At 36.9% G+C, this 16,156-nt stretch overlaps 2 protein-coding genes and 2 long non-coding RNA genes across 4 annotated transcripts; 2 read left to right on the top strand and 2 right to left on the bottom strand.

The window, feature by feature from the left end:
* The first annotated feature begins 310 nt into the window (after nucleotides 1-310).
* Nucleotides 311-1,679, top strand: LOC133523598 (uncharacterized). Its single transcript, XR_009800248.1, has 2 exons — nucleotides 311-547; nucleotides 644-1,679. It is a non-coding gene; the product is annotated as an uncharacterized LOC133523598 (long non-coding RNA).
* LOC133523599 (uncharacterized) lies at nucleotides 1,675-2,813 on the bottom strand. Its single transcript, XR_009800249.1, has 2 exons — nucleotides 2,487-2,813; nucleotides 1,675-1,916 (listed from the first exon to the last, which is right to left on the bottom strand). It is a non-coding gene; the product is annotated as an uncharacterized LOC133523599 (long non-coding RNA).
* Nucleotides 2,814-2,936: 123 nt separating this feature from the next.
* On the top strand, nucleotides 2,937-6,794 carry LOC133523597 (uncharacterized). Its single transcript, XM_061859265.1, has 3 exons — nucleotides 2,937-3,199; nucleotides 3,304-3,552; nucleotides 6,568-6,794. The coding sequence occupies exons 1-3, from the start codon at nucleotides 3,017-3,019 to the stop codon at nucleotides 6,727-6,729; spliced, it is 594 nt and encodes a 197-aa protein (XP_061715249.1). The 5' UTR covers nucleotides 2,937-3,016; the 3' UTR covers nucleotides 6,730-6,794.
* Nucleotides 6,786-14,411, bottom strand: LOC133523596 (IQ domain-containing protein K-like). The gene is made up of 5 exons (XM_061859263.1): nucleotides 14,074-14,411; nucleotides 13,162-13,301; nucleotides 12,505-12,599; nucleotides 11,292-11,421; nucleotides 6,786-6,900 (listed from the first exon to the last, which is right to left on the bottom strand). Exons 1-5 carry the CDS (start codon nucleotides 14,324-14,326, stop codon nucleotides 6,805-6,807), a joined length of 714 nt encoding a protein of 237 aa, XP_061715247.1. The 5' UTR covers nucleotides 14,327-14,411; the 3' UTR covers nucleotides 6,786-6,804.
* Nucleotides 14,412-16,156: the final 1,745 nt, after the last annotated feature.

The following is a 16,156-nucleotide window of genomic DNA, read 5'->3' as shown; positions in this document are numbered from 1 at the left end:
CGAAAGCCCGAGGTCTCATTGTTATGTGTATTAGTTAGGTATTATAGTTGGTCAAGCAAATCTTGTCAGTAGAAAAACGCGGCAAATTTGAAAAATCGCGGGCTAGCAACACTGTGTTCGAATAATTCCAAAATCGCGTGTAATCTGTGTTTTATCTGTAGAATGTGGATCGTCCATCTTGTTTGTTTACATTCCGAATCGGTGCTAATTCAAGAGAAATTTCTGCTCCCAGCATTAAAATAAATATCAATATATTAAATAATATTGTACATGACCATAAGCAAAGTCAAGATGCCTACAATGTAAGTAAAATCATGCTCGTTGATCTTAACCATTAGAAAATTTTGAGGTTATGATAATTACTTCAAGATCCCGGAGAATTTTTAAGATAATGTGCAGTTTTTTCTGTTTCAGGGTTAAAAGGCTTAAATAAAGATAAAACGTATGCCTAAATATATCCAATAAGACCACGAATTGTGCCCTCGAAACCGCAACTGATTCGATTGTTCCCAATATCAACAGACGAAGTCCTCAAATATTTTCAAAGGTAACTTTTTTAAACAATCTTAAGACGTTTAAGAACCTTGATTATACCTACTTTCTTTCGCAACATCAACCTAATACTTCCATATGTTTGTTGCAGGATTAAAACTCGCCCAATATAAGGCGTTCGTAAAAGTTTCTCTTCATACAAAACTTACCTACGGCGGTTTACGTACATACGTGTACAACGCAAACAAGACGAAAAATAAACTTGTTAATTAAAAAAACTAAAAAAATTGGGACAATAGTTTAGATTATTATTGTAAAAGTTGTCCGTTTGTTAATCATCACGAAAATATATTATTTAGGCTGATTTGTTTCATGCACTCAGCTATTGCACATGTATACCTATGGAAAATCCTAGTTTATACTTTCTGAAGTCGGTATGTACCTATTTAAAAGAAGTTTTAAGTCGCTTTACCTGTTTGTTCAATAAATTAAAATAATTTATTCAGTGTGCATAATTTTAGAAAAATATTTTAACATTTAAATCATACCTTCTTTTATCCAGAAACAATATAACTCCATATTACTCACATTAGTGGAAGTTGTTAAGTTTCCATTGTCAAGGTATCTTTTATTAATATTTTGAGTACCTGAAATTGTGTCAGTTCCTGACAAGTCTTGAATAGACTAATGTGAAAGTTAATAAAATTTCTTAACTATTCCTTTCTCCTGATATCTAAATGACTTTTTAAATATCTACATATAAAATATGATCTAGCCAATACATGTAAATGTCTAACATTTTTAGCCTGTATAAAAACAGTAGTGTGAGCAAAACCTTACCAAGCTAGCATGTAAGAGTGGTCTCAGAGATATTGGAATATCTCTGTACTATAAATTAGGCAAATTGCTTTAGACTAAGTTTTGTGTGTAACTACTACTATAAGAATACATTTTGAAACTTGGAATGGAAACTTTAAACTTGAAATTACAAATTTTCAAACAGATCTGTTTTATGCTTAAGATGCAATAAGTGACTAGGTACAAAGTATTCTGATGCTTGGTTGGAGTGGACCAGTAACATTGGTAACTTAATGATATTTTTTCAATGAATGGCCTGAATTAAGTGTAAGTAAGCTAAAGTGACCCGTATCTTAATTGCCTTGAAATTAAATGAACACCAAAATATCTGCAGTTGTGTTTTATTTATTTTTAATCTGTATATTTATATAAATATATTGTAAAACCATTTCAAAATTACACTGGTATGTGAATGTGACATTGTTCAAGAGAAATACACTAATTTACAATTAACAAGTGGCATAATTTTTTTCTTTGGGCTTCTTCAGTTTCTGAACTGATGTTAAAAACAGCTTTCTACCGTGGTGCTCATGTTCTCTTTGCTCCCTATTTGTCTTCTAAGTTTGCTAAAACAGAATAAAACCATATCAAAATGATGTAAATAGTCCAGATATTTGATATTTAATAAGCCCTGCAATTGTGATAAGAATAGTTACAGTGATACCCTACCAGGGCTACCGCTGCCAGTGATGGCTCAGGGGTTACTTACCTAGGTTTTAATATTTACCTATATAAAACAATGGATTGTTTTATTCTAGTTAAATTCAGTAGTATAGGTACCTACTAACAGCTCGTTTGGTAAAAAGTACTCAAGTGCAAATGCCTTAACCTTTACATTTATTTAGCTATGACATCTTCATGTTTAAGTTGAATATATATGTAGCAGATCTGCTCCTAAGCATACCAAAGGTTAAGAATGCGAGCGTTCGCCTTTTGCGTCCACCTTTTACTAAGCATACAAACCTTTATTTTAATTCAATCTATTGATATATTTTTCGATTGTACCTACCTAAATATGTCTAATTAGCTTTTGAAGGTTGCATAAAGGAGCATTTGTATTGCATTTTATCGTGACATATCTTTAATATTGAATTCCAACCGAGAAATCTGATAATATATTAAAATCCAGCAATGACCTGCGGAAGCAATGACTTGATTCAAACATTATTTTCTCCAGCATAGTCCGTTTGCAAATAGGTATTTTTTGATCTCGTTTATCATATTGATTGAAATCGTTTTTACTCCAGTTTAAATTGTCCCTCTCATAATAATAACAATTTCCAAATGCTTCAATAAACCGCGAGCGGCAATTTTAGTTGACGTACGAAGAGCGCGCTCAGCGGAAAAAAATATGTTTCGGTTCGATGTACATTGCTGCTTTTCTTAGCGCAATACTGCTCTGTGAGTGTTGCCATACTTCAGTTTGCTTGACATTGCTACTGACAGACTTTGCTTGACAGACTATAGTTATAAGTTAAGCAATGTACTTACTTTTGTATTTTATTGAGCTGATGGCCTAGTTGCCAATGCTCGTAATAAATTAAAAAAAAAAACTGCTCTGACACGATCTGTCAGTGTCAGATAGAATTTTGTGTTGTGTGAGACTTGACTTGAGACCATTGAGACACTTGACTGAGGTTAAATATAGTTAAAAAAGATACAGGATATGACTTCAACTGTAATAAAATATGTTGGGAGAACAACTAATTTTCAAGGCAAAACTCTATGGGAAATTGTTGGCAGCCTGAAAGGATTCGGAGTCGGTAGATACATCGTGAGATCGGTTTTTGAGCGCTATCCTGAGCCCAGTTTCATGAAAATAGTCAAAGTTGAAACTTGTCCTGATGAGGTTTGTACATCTAAGATCCACTTGGAGTAGTAGCTGATGCATCTTTTCCTTTGCTACAAATATATGATTCAAATGTAACTACATAATTTTTTTAATCATTACAGGAACGCCGTAGAGTAAGGGTCTGGGTGGAAAAAACGTTCCGAGGGAAGAAGTTAGATAAGCTTACAGAAATATACAGAACATCATACAAACCTGATTACAAACTCATACCGAAGAACAAAGAAGATAAGTTGCTCGCTGCTTTGGAAGAAGTGAATAAGCAGCCAGAAGTTATTCTCCCCAATACTATTGAAATGCCTCCCTTGATGAAGAAGTTTATTGTCAAGGACCATGAGAAAAAGGGCCTTGAGGTAAATACATCTTTAATAATAATTCCTTGTGGTGATCAATCCAAAACAGTCAGTATGGAGAAGTCAGAAACTAAGAGGGATAGCCACATCTGTTCTTATGAAACATGGCTTCGATTTTAAATTTAATAATAATGATATTCAATCTTTTTTATTTACAATAACAATATACAGAATGGATATATACAGATGATTACTATAACTAGCTTATATCTAAAATAGGCCCTTGAGGCATTGTACCAAGGATGCTGGTGGCATTTCCTCGTTGTATCGCAATACTGATTTTTTATTTATTTTGAAACATAATAATATACAGCATTACAGTTGAGACCAAAGCACTGTACAACACTGATATGTTGTGCGAGGAAGCCGCCAGCTCTTTGGTCGCCAGTTACGTCAACCAGACGTTTCGCGATTTCTCCAAAATAATTGTGCGCGCTGGGACTCCATGGACCTAGAATTTCAACGCCAAATGGTACAAAATGGTACTCTCTACCGAGGCTTTTATATTTATTATGTTTTAACATTTCGGTGGTTTCTGCCACTGTGCCCGCTTTTACATTAGTCCGTTGGAGGTGGGATGGTTCCAGTGTGTCTACGCAGGTAGCATCCCACACTAACATCCATCCCAAGCTCCAAGGAACTAAGGACACCCCATCAGGCCTCTTGCCATCATCCCTGATAATGCGTGAGAGTCAGAATGGCGTGTGTACCGAAATAAAAATAATTGAAAAGCATACCATATTTTTGTACCTAATTTGTACTATTTAGTACCTCCATTAAAAAAAATTGTACCTCACGGTACATAAAGTTGTCATCAAAAAATAGTACACCCGCCATCCTGACAGTCAGAATGGCGGGTGTACTTTATTATGCTATGTTCCCGTGGTTATTGATAAATTCTATAAAAGCCAAATTTTTGTACCTTCATATTCAATTATAATATGAGTCATTTTATTTGTGGTTTCCAAGTTTAACTCATTTTATATTTTGCTTGCTATTACAATTTTGCAGGCGTTCTCGATTTCATTTTTAAGAAAAAACGCTAAGGTACAATTATTTTTATTATGCCAGGATTTAGTACCTTTAATGTTTAATCTGTTAAGTTCAAATAACTCAGAAAATCATGTCTTAAAAATGATTTTTCTTAGGAAGATTTCTTTGAATTGGCACCTAGCCTTTTTTAAGACATGATTTATGAGTTATTTGAACTAATGACCTCCCCTGTGGTGTCCCCCAATAACGGTAGAGCGGGCAACGCCGCAGGGGATGTTAGTGGGTATTCTCTTCCCCTCCCTCTGTTTAACAGAGGGAGTAACGGGAGGAGAGAGTTCCACATACCACCCCCCAAGTTGGCCTCCCCAGCCAGGGGGTGAGATGCGTAAATGCATTTACTCCTGCGTGAAAAAAAAAAAAACCTCGACTCTAACACGCTCCATAATGTAAGTAAGTAAGTAAATATTCTTTATTGCACCAACAAATTATACATTTAACATTAATAATAACATTTTATAATGTTATCGTAAGAAAAAGATAATTATGTTCCAGTGACAAGCGCCCTGGTTAAAAACTATAATAAACGGGCGGAGCGGACCGTGACCCTGGTTCTGTCAGCTCATACCTGTGTTCTTGACAGACGTTACGGCGGAACACCTTCCTCACGATCGACCATGGTAGCGGTCCGGTACGCCTAGTAACACTTTTAGAACGACTAAATTAAGTAAGGTTTTGTGAAGCGTTTTACAGGAGAGAAAAAACTATGTCGATCCCTTTTCAGGGGCTATAATACTAGCACAGCGAAAAGACAGTAAGATTCTCTCTGACTATGCACGAATGAGAAAAGATGCTGGCCACATTATATATTCAATATTATCCTAATATTACATACATATAACTCATGGTCACCCTAATTACAAAGAGATGCAACGGCCCACCTTAACTTCTCATGTGGATACACTTTTTTGGCCAAAGTACACTATCCGGATTATTTTCTAAGTCCGTGCTCTGTTTATTTTGGAAAACTATTTGTTTGAGTTCTAGTGGTAATTCACCTCATGTTCCACTCTTCTTCTTCTTGACGATTTTAATAGGGTTGTTTCCATCTACAAATCTTAGGGCAGAATTCTATCCTAATAAATTCTTTTGGATTATAAGAACATGTTAAACTACTTTTAGGGGACCTGTAATGACCATATTTTTGTAAATATTGAATTTAAAATATCTTTTGGCACACGTCACGTGGCCAAACTCGAAACGTTATTGAAGATTCTGATGACGTCACAACTCTCGGATTGACACTGTTGACAGTTAGGCGATAAACAACAAATGACAAATGTCAGTTGACAGTTCGTATCTTCTACGTGTGTATGTAGTTGTGTCAAACCGTAAACTGTGACGTCACACAATTTTCAAAGAGCGTTTTGGGCGCGAAAGCATCTGTCAAAATATATTTTGTTAATTTAACATATTTAAAGCCGTTTTTAGTATAAAAGTTGAATTTTAGGGCAACTTTTAGTTAATATAGAACGTAATACAAGCGTTTCAAAAAATTGGAAACAACCCTATTCAGTGAAGGCAATCACACAACACAAACAATGAACCACTCTGTAATCCAGCGTTCAGCTGTGTTACTGCCGGATTACACAGCGGGCCATCCAATACGAAAATTACCGTATCACTGGGCGTGCCGGATAGGCGAACGCCGGATTACCGAGCGCCTACTATATTAGAATAAATATTATATGGATTATATAGTAGGGATTTTAACGGTTTAGTGAAATTACTGCTTTTGCAAATCTTTCTCGTACCTATCTATTTGGTTTCTTCATTTCACCTTCCCTACTACTAAAAAACCAGTAAGTGTGTTCAGGTAATTTCGTATGTCAGATAATTCCGAAACGCTAATGAAAAAACTCTAAATTCCATCATACATCTAACGGTTTTCGACATTCGATCAGAATGACTAAATATGGACTAAATAAATAAATATAGTAACATGTGAATTTATTACAATTTCAGGTTATGAAAGAGTACTCTATGCCACTCAGCTACAACCATACTCCAAACAGAATCGCCAGGATTGCCCAACCAGGCGAGAAGCCCACAGTGAAGTTCTCCATGGGCCTCGGCCAGCCTGCCAGTCCCTCACTCTACAAGGGGGTACCTCTAAACACCCACTAGGACTGAGTACAAATGTAGATATTTAAATTTATAGATTTTAATAAAATGCTTAGCTATTGTTTCCATTTTTTATATTTATTTCTTAGGAATAGACTTTGTTGAGGCAAATTTACGCGCAAGCAATGGGTTCACATCCATTTCTGGGTATTGTGTACGCTCCAGTTTCAATTTCTGTGAAAACATTTACAAATTTAATAGTTGTTAAAAGCTTTAACCACGTGGCTGTGAGATGAAGATATCTACATCGTGTCTAACGTATAGCGGCGTCCCTGTCGTCAGTTACTAAATACAAATATTATTAATTGGAATGCTAAACTTGCTGTTTTTAGTCTAGCTTACGAGAGTAGAGCCCACTAGATTCAATTACGCGAAATGTATGCGAACGATATTGGGTTCGGTAACGATAGTGGGTTAAGCCCTTCTAAGTTTATTGTTTATTTATTAACTAACTTACACTAACAGATATACCAAGCATGTAAGTTACTATACATTGAACTTAGTTTAACAAGACAACACTATACGAAGCAGATAAACTTTATAAATATAACAAATTATTGTATTACTACTATATACTATATAAATGACTAATAACACTAATATTAGGACGGTGTAGTCGAGGGTATAGAGAACGACTCCAAATACCGAGTTGCTGTGGCTAGGAGTCTCGGTTCCTTCTGTGAAAATATGTCTGTCTGGGGGTCGAATAGAAGGATATTATTTATGTGATTCAGTGCTGCATACATAGGACTGGTGACTAAAGTTACTGTGTTGGTGCTGGGAATTGTAAAAAGAGGTGTGGGGCGAGGTCGAAGAGTAGTTCTCACAAATGGCGTAGGTACTTTAAAGGTGACATATTGCAGTAACCAAGGATTTGTGATTGATCCACGTATTAATCTAAGTATTTTATGATTGCAAGTTGTCTTCGTACCTCAAGACTTTGATGACCTACCATTCCTAACACAAACTGCGTAGGATACATATAGGGATAGTAACCATGCTGCTTCCAGTACAAGTACCTAACAAATGATTTCTGAATCTTTTCAATGAGAAGTACGTATTTTTTTTCGTGTGGGCACCAGAAAATATAGTTATTTTCCAACAGGCTACGTACAAAGGCATTATATAACAGAGTAATGACTTGGTGGTTATGAAAATATTTAGATTGACGTACTACGAAACCGAGAGCTTTTCGCGATTTTTTACAAATTTGAAGTACGTTTTGATTAAAAGTGTAGTACGTTAAGTTAAGTGTAGGTACGTTAAACGATTTGGGTTATTCCCACTAGTTACCACCAAATTGTTACCAGTGGTAACTACTGGGATTTTTTTCCCACCTTTTACCAGTGGTAACTACTGGGATTTTTTTCCCCACCTTTTACCACTGGTAACTACTGGGATAAAAAAACCAAACCAAGTAACTAGTGGGAATTTTTTTCCCACTAGTTACCACTGGTAAAAGCAGGGATTTTTTTTCCAGTAGTTACCAACAAAATTTGGTTAGCGTTCAATACTAGCGTTGACTGATTTGTTTGTTCGTTCGTATAATTTTGACGTTATTCATTCAAAGGGACTTTATGGTCGCTGGCCCTTACGCCATTATCAACGATGCTCCTATATAAATACAACGCTGCGCTACGCAATGTGGCGTAAGCGCCCTTGACAAAAGATAAATTTTTCATAGATAACGTCACAATTAATTCAATTTACAATTAATAAGATAAATGCTCTCATGCTCTCGAGGTTGATGGCAAAAAGTAAAAAAAAAACATATAATATCATAATAATATCCTTTCGGCCGCCATCGCAACCGTGTTTCACAACCAGTTGTCTATGAGGGTTTTTTAGTCTTTCATGGCAACCAGTTGTTGTGAATATTTATTCCTGTTACACAACTAGTTGTCAATGAAGAAAAAAATCGCCGCCATCGCAACTGTGTTTCACAACCAGTTGACAGAATTTTTTTTATTTCTGTTACGCAACCAATACTGTAACAGGTTTTATATCACGTGTCGTCAGTCCATAGCTGTCGCGATGCGTACTGACATATCGCGGTATTTACTGTACGTTTATAATATAGTACTTATATTAAGGGATCACAATACCTATTTATTACGGAAATCTAGATTTCTGGATTCCAGATCTCAGTTTATGATAAATATTGTACTCCTTCAATATACTACACTAGTTAAACAATCAAAAAATATCACGATATTTGATAATTTGCAGTAAATCACAGTGTCTACCTATTGTACATTAAGGTACTGTAACACATGCTCTTAAATAGCATGCTTTTTGAGCGTGCTTAATATTAGCATGTTTATTAACTGTTTACAGCTTAAAAGTAGCACGTCCTAAACACACATGCTACATGCTAGTATTAGGTAGCATGCTTTCATGCTAGTAATTAGCATGGGTAACAGTACCTTAGCCTGATGATGTCCTCACAATGCTCTCTATTAAAATTAGTCAAGTTATCGTCGGCTTCCACAATTTCTTCCCAACTTTGGTCAGCACGAAGATGATATCGACAAGCCCGTGTCCCCGGAGAAACATACAAATTCATTTTAATTAGTAATTTACTTTTCAATTCATCTGAAACTATTTCAATAGGTGTTGCACTGCATTCACCAAAGATGCAGCCATTTAGATCTTCTGGTGTTCTTAACAAACGCGGAGAATAATCGAAATTAGCCATTTTTTCCCGAGTAAAATTTCTATTTCAACGTTTATTTGACATTCAATATATCAAATAATTTTGTTTATAGTTCAATAAAAAAGCGGTGGTGGCCGAGTGGATATGACGTCCGACTTTCAATCCGGAGGTCGTGGGTTCAAATCCTGGCTCGTACCAATGAGTTTTTCGGAACTTATGTACGAAATATCATCTGATATTTACCACTAGCTTTTCGGTGAAGGAAAACATCGTGAGGAAACCTGCATACATCTGCGAAGAAGTTCAAAGGTGTATGTGAAGTTCCCAATCCGCATAAAGGCGACTCTGGCTGTAAGTCTGAGGCACAAAAGCGGTTGGTGCTCTGTGATTTAAGCAGAAATTACAAAGCTTAAAAATATCTACTATGGTTGTGAACAAAGAAAATTAAGTCTTCTGTAGCAACTAGACTTTTTGAGATTTTCCTTTTTCGCAACTGGTTGTGTAACAGGAATAAATCTTCTTATATCACAATTGGTTGCCATGAAAGACTAAAAAAATCCTCATAGACAACTGGTTGTGAAACACGGTTGCGATGGCGGCCGAAAGGATTAATATAATGTAATAATGTTAATAATGTAATGATTCCAAATAAAATAAAGTAAAATATCTATTATATGTAATAATAATTTTTTTACAAACTACATTGATTGTATTGCTATCGGCGCGTAGGATAAAAATTAACACTTAACATAACCCCATGTATGTTGTAGGACTGTTATCGCCAACTGCTGGGCGAGCTCGGTTGACCGCTGAGACCAACCAGTATAAAAGCGTATCTCAACGCGCGCTCTCTTTATTAATGTCTCGGTCACGTTACGCTCGTCGGCGCGACAGCCCGGGCCGCCCGACAATTTCACTGTACTGTACTGGCTTACGAGTTGCCAATTCACACAGTACGTATACGTACCCACTTTTTTCTTACAGAAATAAACAGTTATTTTTTTTTGAATATATTCTGCTATATGTGCACTATGTAAATAAAGTGTATTATGATTGCTTGTATTTCTCTATGTAAGTGAATTGTAATATTCTGTTGGAGAAATAAATACTAATTAAAAGTATAATTTTATCCGAACGTTAATTTCTCTCTAATCTATTTTTTTTTCACTTGCACCGGTTTTAATATTTTTGATCACTTTTAAGACAGTTTACTGAAACACTAATCGACTTATAATTAAACGAATAACGAATTAAGTTATAATTAATTCGACATTTAATTAATTATTGATTAAAGCACTCTATATTTGTACTATTTTTATTAGTATTGAACGCTAACCAAATTTTGGTGGTAACTACTGGGAAAAAAAATCCCACGTTTTACCAGTGGTAACTACTGAAAAAAAATTCCCACTATTTACCACCAAACCAAGTTGGTGGTAACTAGTGGGAAGTTTTTTCCCAATAGTTAAGATAAAAGGTGGGAAAAGAATTCCCAGTAGTTACCACTGGTAACAACTTGGTGGTAACTAGTGGGAATAACCCAACGATTTTAGATAGGATAACAATTTAGAATGAATAACCCAATGTGTTAATTTATAAGGGTCGTAACCGAATTTTCATTGCTCTTTTTGAGCAAGAATCTGTTATAGTCGCCTGTTGTACCTGCCGAGGTTTTCCCGAGGGTCTACAGTATGAGGTTCTTCAAAAAAGGAGTGTACAGATTTTTAAAGGGTCGGCAACGCGCATGTAACACCTCTGGAGTTGCAGGCGTTCATAGGCTACGGTGACTGCTTACCATCAGGCGGGCCGTATGCTTGCTTGCCACCGTCGTGGTATAAAAAAAAACCACACATATAGTAAAGGTTAAATATCAGTAATTTGCCTCTATATTATAAATGGACAAGCATACCCTCCAGAACTCTCTCATCTCTTGCACGTCTTCCTCACGCTGCACGAAGTACTGGCGGACTGTCTTTTGGATCATCGTGGCGGCGTATTCGTCTGGCCAAAGCCAAGACTTCGGGAAGTACGGCCGGGGACTAAAAATGCATAATTGCCCGCTCATTAATACTGGTTACGTTCTGTGGGTTCATTAGGTTGTTTGTTCTTCTGGGGTCCTAGCCAACACGATAATTGACAGTCGTTGATAGAAAATGCCAATCGGAACTTAAATATTGTATGGAAATAGTCACTTGAGTTTTTCTTTTTGTTTGATGTTTGTCGATGTATGATCGTCATCTTGGCTAGGCCCCCTGATTATGTTATAGTATAATTTGAGAGATATTGCGGGTCAATATTGTGTTGCAGTTATAGATTTAAAAAGCCAAATTGTAAAAATTGTAAACCTGAAGACGAAAATTACATTTCGGGAATATGGACTTGAAACTCGGATAGGTATTTCTAATAGTATTGTAGCGAACATAAGACACCCTATGGATCCTATACACTGTAACTACGATAGACAGAGAACTGCAGATACAGTGTAGGTATTGGATGCACAGGGTACCACGTCTGTCATTTTAAAATATGATCTGATTCTCTGATCAAATCTGGGAAATCCTGAAGAAAGGCCAGGTCAAGAACACCCAGAAATTGGCGAGCGTGTATGAGGAATGTTATGAAAGTGAAGGGGTATATTATATACCCCTTTCGCTTCCTTCACTTTTAACATACTTATAATCACGCTTATTTCTCGGAGGGGTACACTGAAAGAAATGTTTGCATAACTGTAACAAAATTTTGGTTACTGTTTACACAAAAATTGGGACTTGCGAACTATGTGTTATATGTTACAAAACCGTGTTTGGCTATCAGTGTTCAGGTACTGGGTATACACTACAAAATAAGTTTGTAAATTTATGCAAAGTTTATTTTCTTATAACCGTAGTTTAGTTATTTAGTAAAGTTACAAAACCAGTTCGGCTATCTATTTTTTTCAGTGTAGGCTGAGACCACCGATTTCCACTTGCTACTATCCTGACTCCGGGAAATAGGCGTGATTATTAGGTATGTACTTACCAGCATTTCAATATTAAAATATCATTGCATATGTCAGGGTAATTTGTAATAAGTATTTATAGGGTTTAAGCTAGGCTTATCAATAAGGAAACCCCCTCTCTTACCGTTCTTTCAATAGGTTTCTAACCCAGCCCATATTGAACAAATGTTGAGGGCTATTAGCACGCTGCGGATAACGGGGGTTGTTGTTCCACAGGTACTGGAAAATATTATAACGGTCAAGAGAGTTTTAAATGTCGCTGTAATAGGTGGGCGTTTTCATAAATCTTTGTACATAGGTTCAAAAGTTGGGGTTCCGAGAAATATTAGGCTATTCCTACTCAGATCATCTACACGTATTTATTAATATCACTACAGGGGTTGGCAAACTTTTGAGAAGAAAAACCAACTGCACTAGAAATCACCAGTTTTAGGAAGCTCAACAGGCCGAACTATAGGACTCTTCGAGAAGTATTTGATAGAAATGCAAAGGAGGAAAAGTGTGCAGTCGGCAATAAAAGTGTGTATCCAAAAATATTTTTGACGTTTACTTATTCTCCTTATTCTGAGAAAAAATACCCGTTTCTTAAAATTCGAAGAACACTCTTTTTGAGTCCTTTTTGACTCGCGAAAAATGTTTTTTTTTTTTTTTTTACGAAAGTTGGGAAAGTACATGCTTATTTAAATTCAATTACAACTAAACAGCACGCAGTGGGTTAATAGCGGCTGATACACATTTCTTTGGTAAGTATTAAGGATCAAATCTATATTCTGATTCTGACCTGAGCTATCCAGTCTATGCCATTGAAGAAGCATTTTTCTCTTTGTAGGGCTTGCCAAACCTTGGCTTTTATAAGAGTTTCTTCTAATGCTGGTATGAGGCAAACAAAAACTTCATTCTTTATGTAATTAGTCTCTGTTTCTGAAATTAATTGCTGTAGCTTATTAAATTTGAATACATTGTAGTACTGTAGTGTACCATTAATACCACCTACATGAAACCCTAAACCCATACGCCCAGTTTGGGGACTTTGGGTAGGTAAAAAGTACCTTATAATGTGCTAAATATTGACTAACTGTTCGCTAAAATATTGTGCTTCGGTTACATATCTGTAGTGTCCCACCCACATCCACCCCACTATTCGAAAAAATACCACATATGTTATGACGTTCCTACCTGTGGGTAGATAGAGATGGAATACTATTTATTGGCACACTTCAGTAAAAAGATACAAGAAAAGAAACAATTGATTAAATATAGAGGCAGACAACAGGCAGTCTTATCGCTAAAGAGCGATCTCTTCCAGACAACCTCGGGTATATAAGGTATCTATACCTAATAGTTTATAAGTGGCTGTATTGTAGCCAGTGGCCCGGGGACGATATGACGAAATAGACCGCGGGCCAGGAACAGATTTCCTTGACCCGGGTAGTGATAGTACCAGGGGTGAACACTCGTAAAGTGGTTAAGAGTGACTTCAGCTGCCTTATCTCTTTTTGATACATATTTCTACTTATGAAACTTTGCTAAGTTATTGAAGTAGGCGTAACGCTTATTTGCTGCTGGCTCGCGATCTAAAACCGTTTTGGCTACCTACTCTTTAACTATATCACGCGATAAACGCAACAGGCTTTTTACCTACTCTCAGGATTCTTGTAAATGCAAAGGAAAATCTATGTTAAGTAAAAATTACTTTTGAAAGGCGACTTCAGAACTGACTCCTGCTGCCGTTGCACGTACACCTCAATCTCATTTTTAAACTGCTGGCTCTCTTCCAGAATCTCTTTCCAGTTAGCAGTGACCTTCCTAGTGATGAGCACTGGGTAGTCCACCTCGTCGGCCGGTAAGCTATCGGGCAGAATAAAATTAGCAGTCGATTCTACAGTCTCGGCTATTGATTTGGTGTCTTTTGATTTTCCCTTGCGATCGGTTCCTTTGCCGGTCATTTTCGTTTCTATTCAGGAAAGATTTCAAATCAAATTAGTATTATGGAACTAATAGCTACTAAAATTCTCTGCCACATAAATTCAAATTGTCTTGTTTGACAATCAAAGAGCATATAATCACTACGTTCTACGTTGACAATGATAATATTTTTTTTATTGTCGGCTGTATTTGTCGGCAAAGAGCATATAATCTTGTCGGGTTTGATCGGTTTTTCTTTATGGCAACATTAGGTTTACATTGCAACGCGCAAGCGCGTGAATTTATCGTTTTTAATCCAACCAATGAGCGGACATGTATTATCTTATCTCTTTGGTCGGACAGTTACTTTTTCGGTTTGCAATGCTTTTGAGCATTGCGGTAAAACTGTTTTTATTAGGAACTGAAAAGAGTAGGTATTTCTAATTATAATAAGTGTAAAATTAAGATAGAGAATGGGAGTGTTGTGTTTTGTCGCATGAGTGAATATTTATGTTAAAATGTGATCATCTTGTCATCTAAATATGGTTGCTAATCACGTGAAAGATGGTCTACGTATGCGATGCATATTTATGTACGGGTAAGCTTGGTTTTATTTTGCATACGTTATTTTTGGATATCACATGATACGGGCTACTTGACAACTCTGAGTTCATTTTCAAGTTCAAGTAACGTATATATCAAAGAGGTATATATGTTGACGCAAGATGTTAGGCTCTGGACCTCCTAGTGAGTATTATATTATATGTTTGCGGTACGGCACCGGCCACCGTGTCACGGCGCCGTGCCGCCACCGTGTACTGTGCCGTGTACGGTGTGACGGCACGATCTCATGCCGCGGCACGGTGCCGTGTACGGTGTGACGTGACGGCACGGTGCCGTGTACGGTGTGACGTAACGGCACGGCGGACGGCGCACAGCGCGGTAGTTTTTGCTATTCCTTAGTTCGCACGTGTTAATAAAATGGCTGACAATTTAGATGACGACTTTTTAATTTCACTAGTGGAAGCTCGTCCCGTTCTCTGGGACTATTAGAATAATAATTTAAAAACAGAAGGGTGGAAAGATGTCTGCCGAAAAATTTTTCCATCTTTCGACGACAAGGACAATAAAGAAAAAACGAAACTCGGTGAGTAGTTACATGTCTTTTTATTATTTATCTTTATAATGTACTGTGTGTGCGTTTTTGAAACGATGGTTGCTGCAAACACGTGCGAACTAAGCAACAGCAAAACAAAAACTTCCGATCTGAGCGCCGTGACACAGAGGCCGGTGCCGTACCGTAGACATGTGTCCAGAGCCTTAGGGATTCCCTGGATAACGCGCCGCACAAATGCGGCAATCCTGATGGAATAAAAGTCCAGTGCCGCTTATCAATCATTAGCCTCCAGCGGATCCTTAATAACTTCAGACATGTGGCCAGACGGATGCCAGATAATTTGGAAGAGCGCATTGTGGTGGTTGTGGTTGTGGGGATCGAGGACGGGGTAGTGGACATCCACCCATCGGGTAGATATAGTCAAGAAAGTCTGCTAGGGATCGACACAGTCGTCTAATATTGGACGGCGGAAAATTGTGCAGAATGGGAGAGCCTTGGTGCACAAAACAACGACTTGCATGTGGTGGCGACACGCACGATACAATTTGATATTAAATGGATTTGGCGGCGAGTTGGGCAGCCCAGACAGTGCAACTGTTATTTTAAACGTCAAACTTCTATGAAATTATGACGTTTCCTTAACACTTGCACAGGCTGGGCTATCAAAATCGCTGCCAACTTATCTTGGCCTGACTTTATGTAAATGCAATAACACAGAAAAATACATAAAAAGTACATTGTAATAAATTAATGA

This window comes from Cydia pomonella, chromosome 12 (assembly GCF_033807575.1).
Source record: "Cydia pomonella isolate Wapato2018A chromosome 12, ilCydPomo1, whole genome shotgun sequence".
NCBI classification, from domain to species: domain Eukaryota; kingdom Metazoa; phylum Arthropoda; class Insecta; order Lepidoptera; family Tortricidae; genus Cydia; species Cydia pomonella.
Note: the sequence above shows the minus strand (reverse complement) of the source record. Positions and strands in the feature narration are given on the sequence as shown.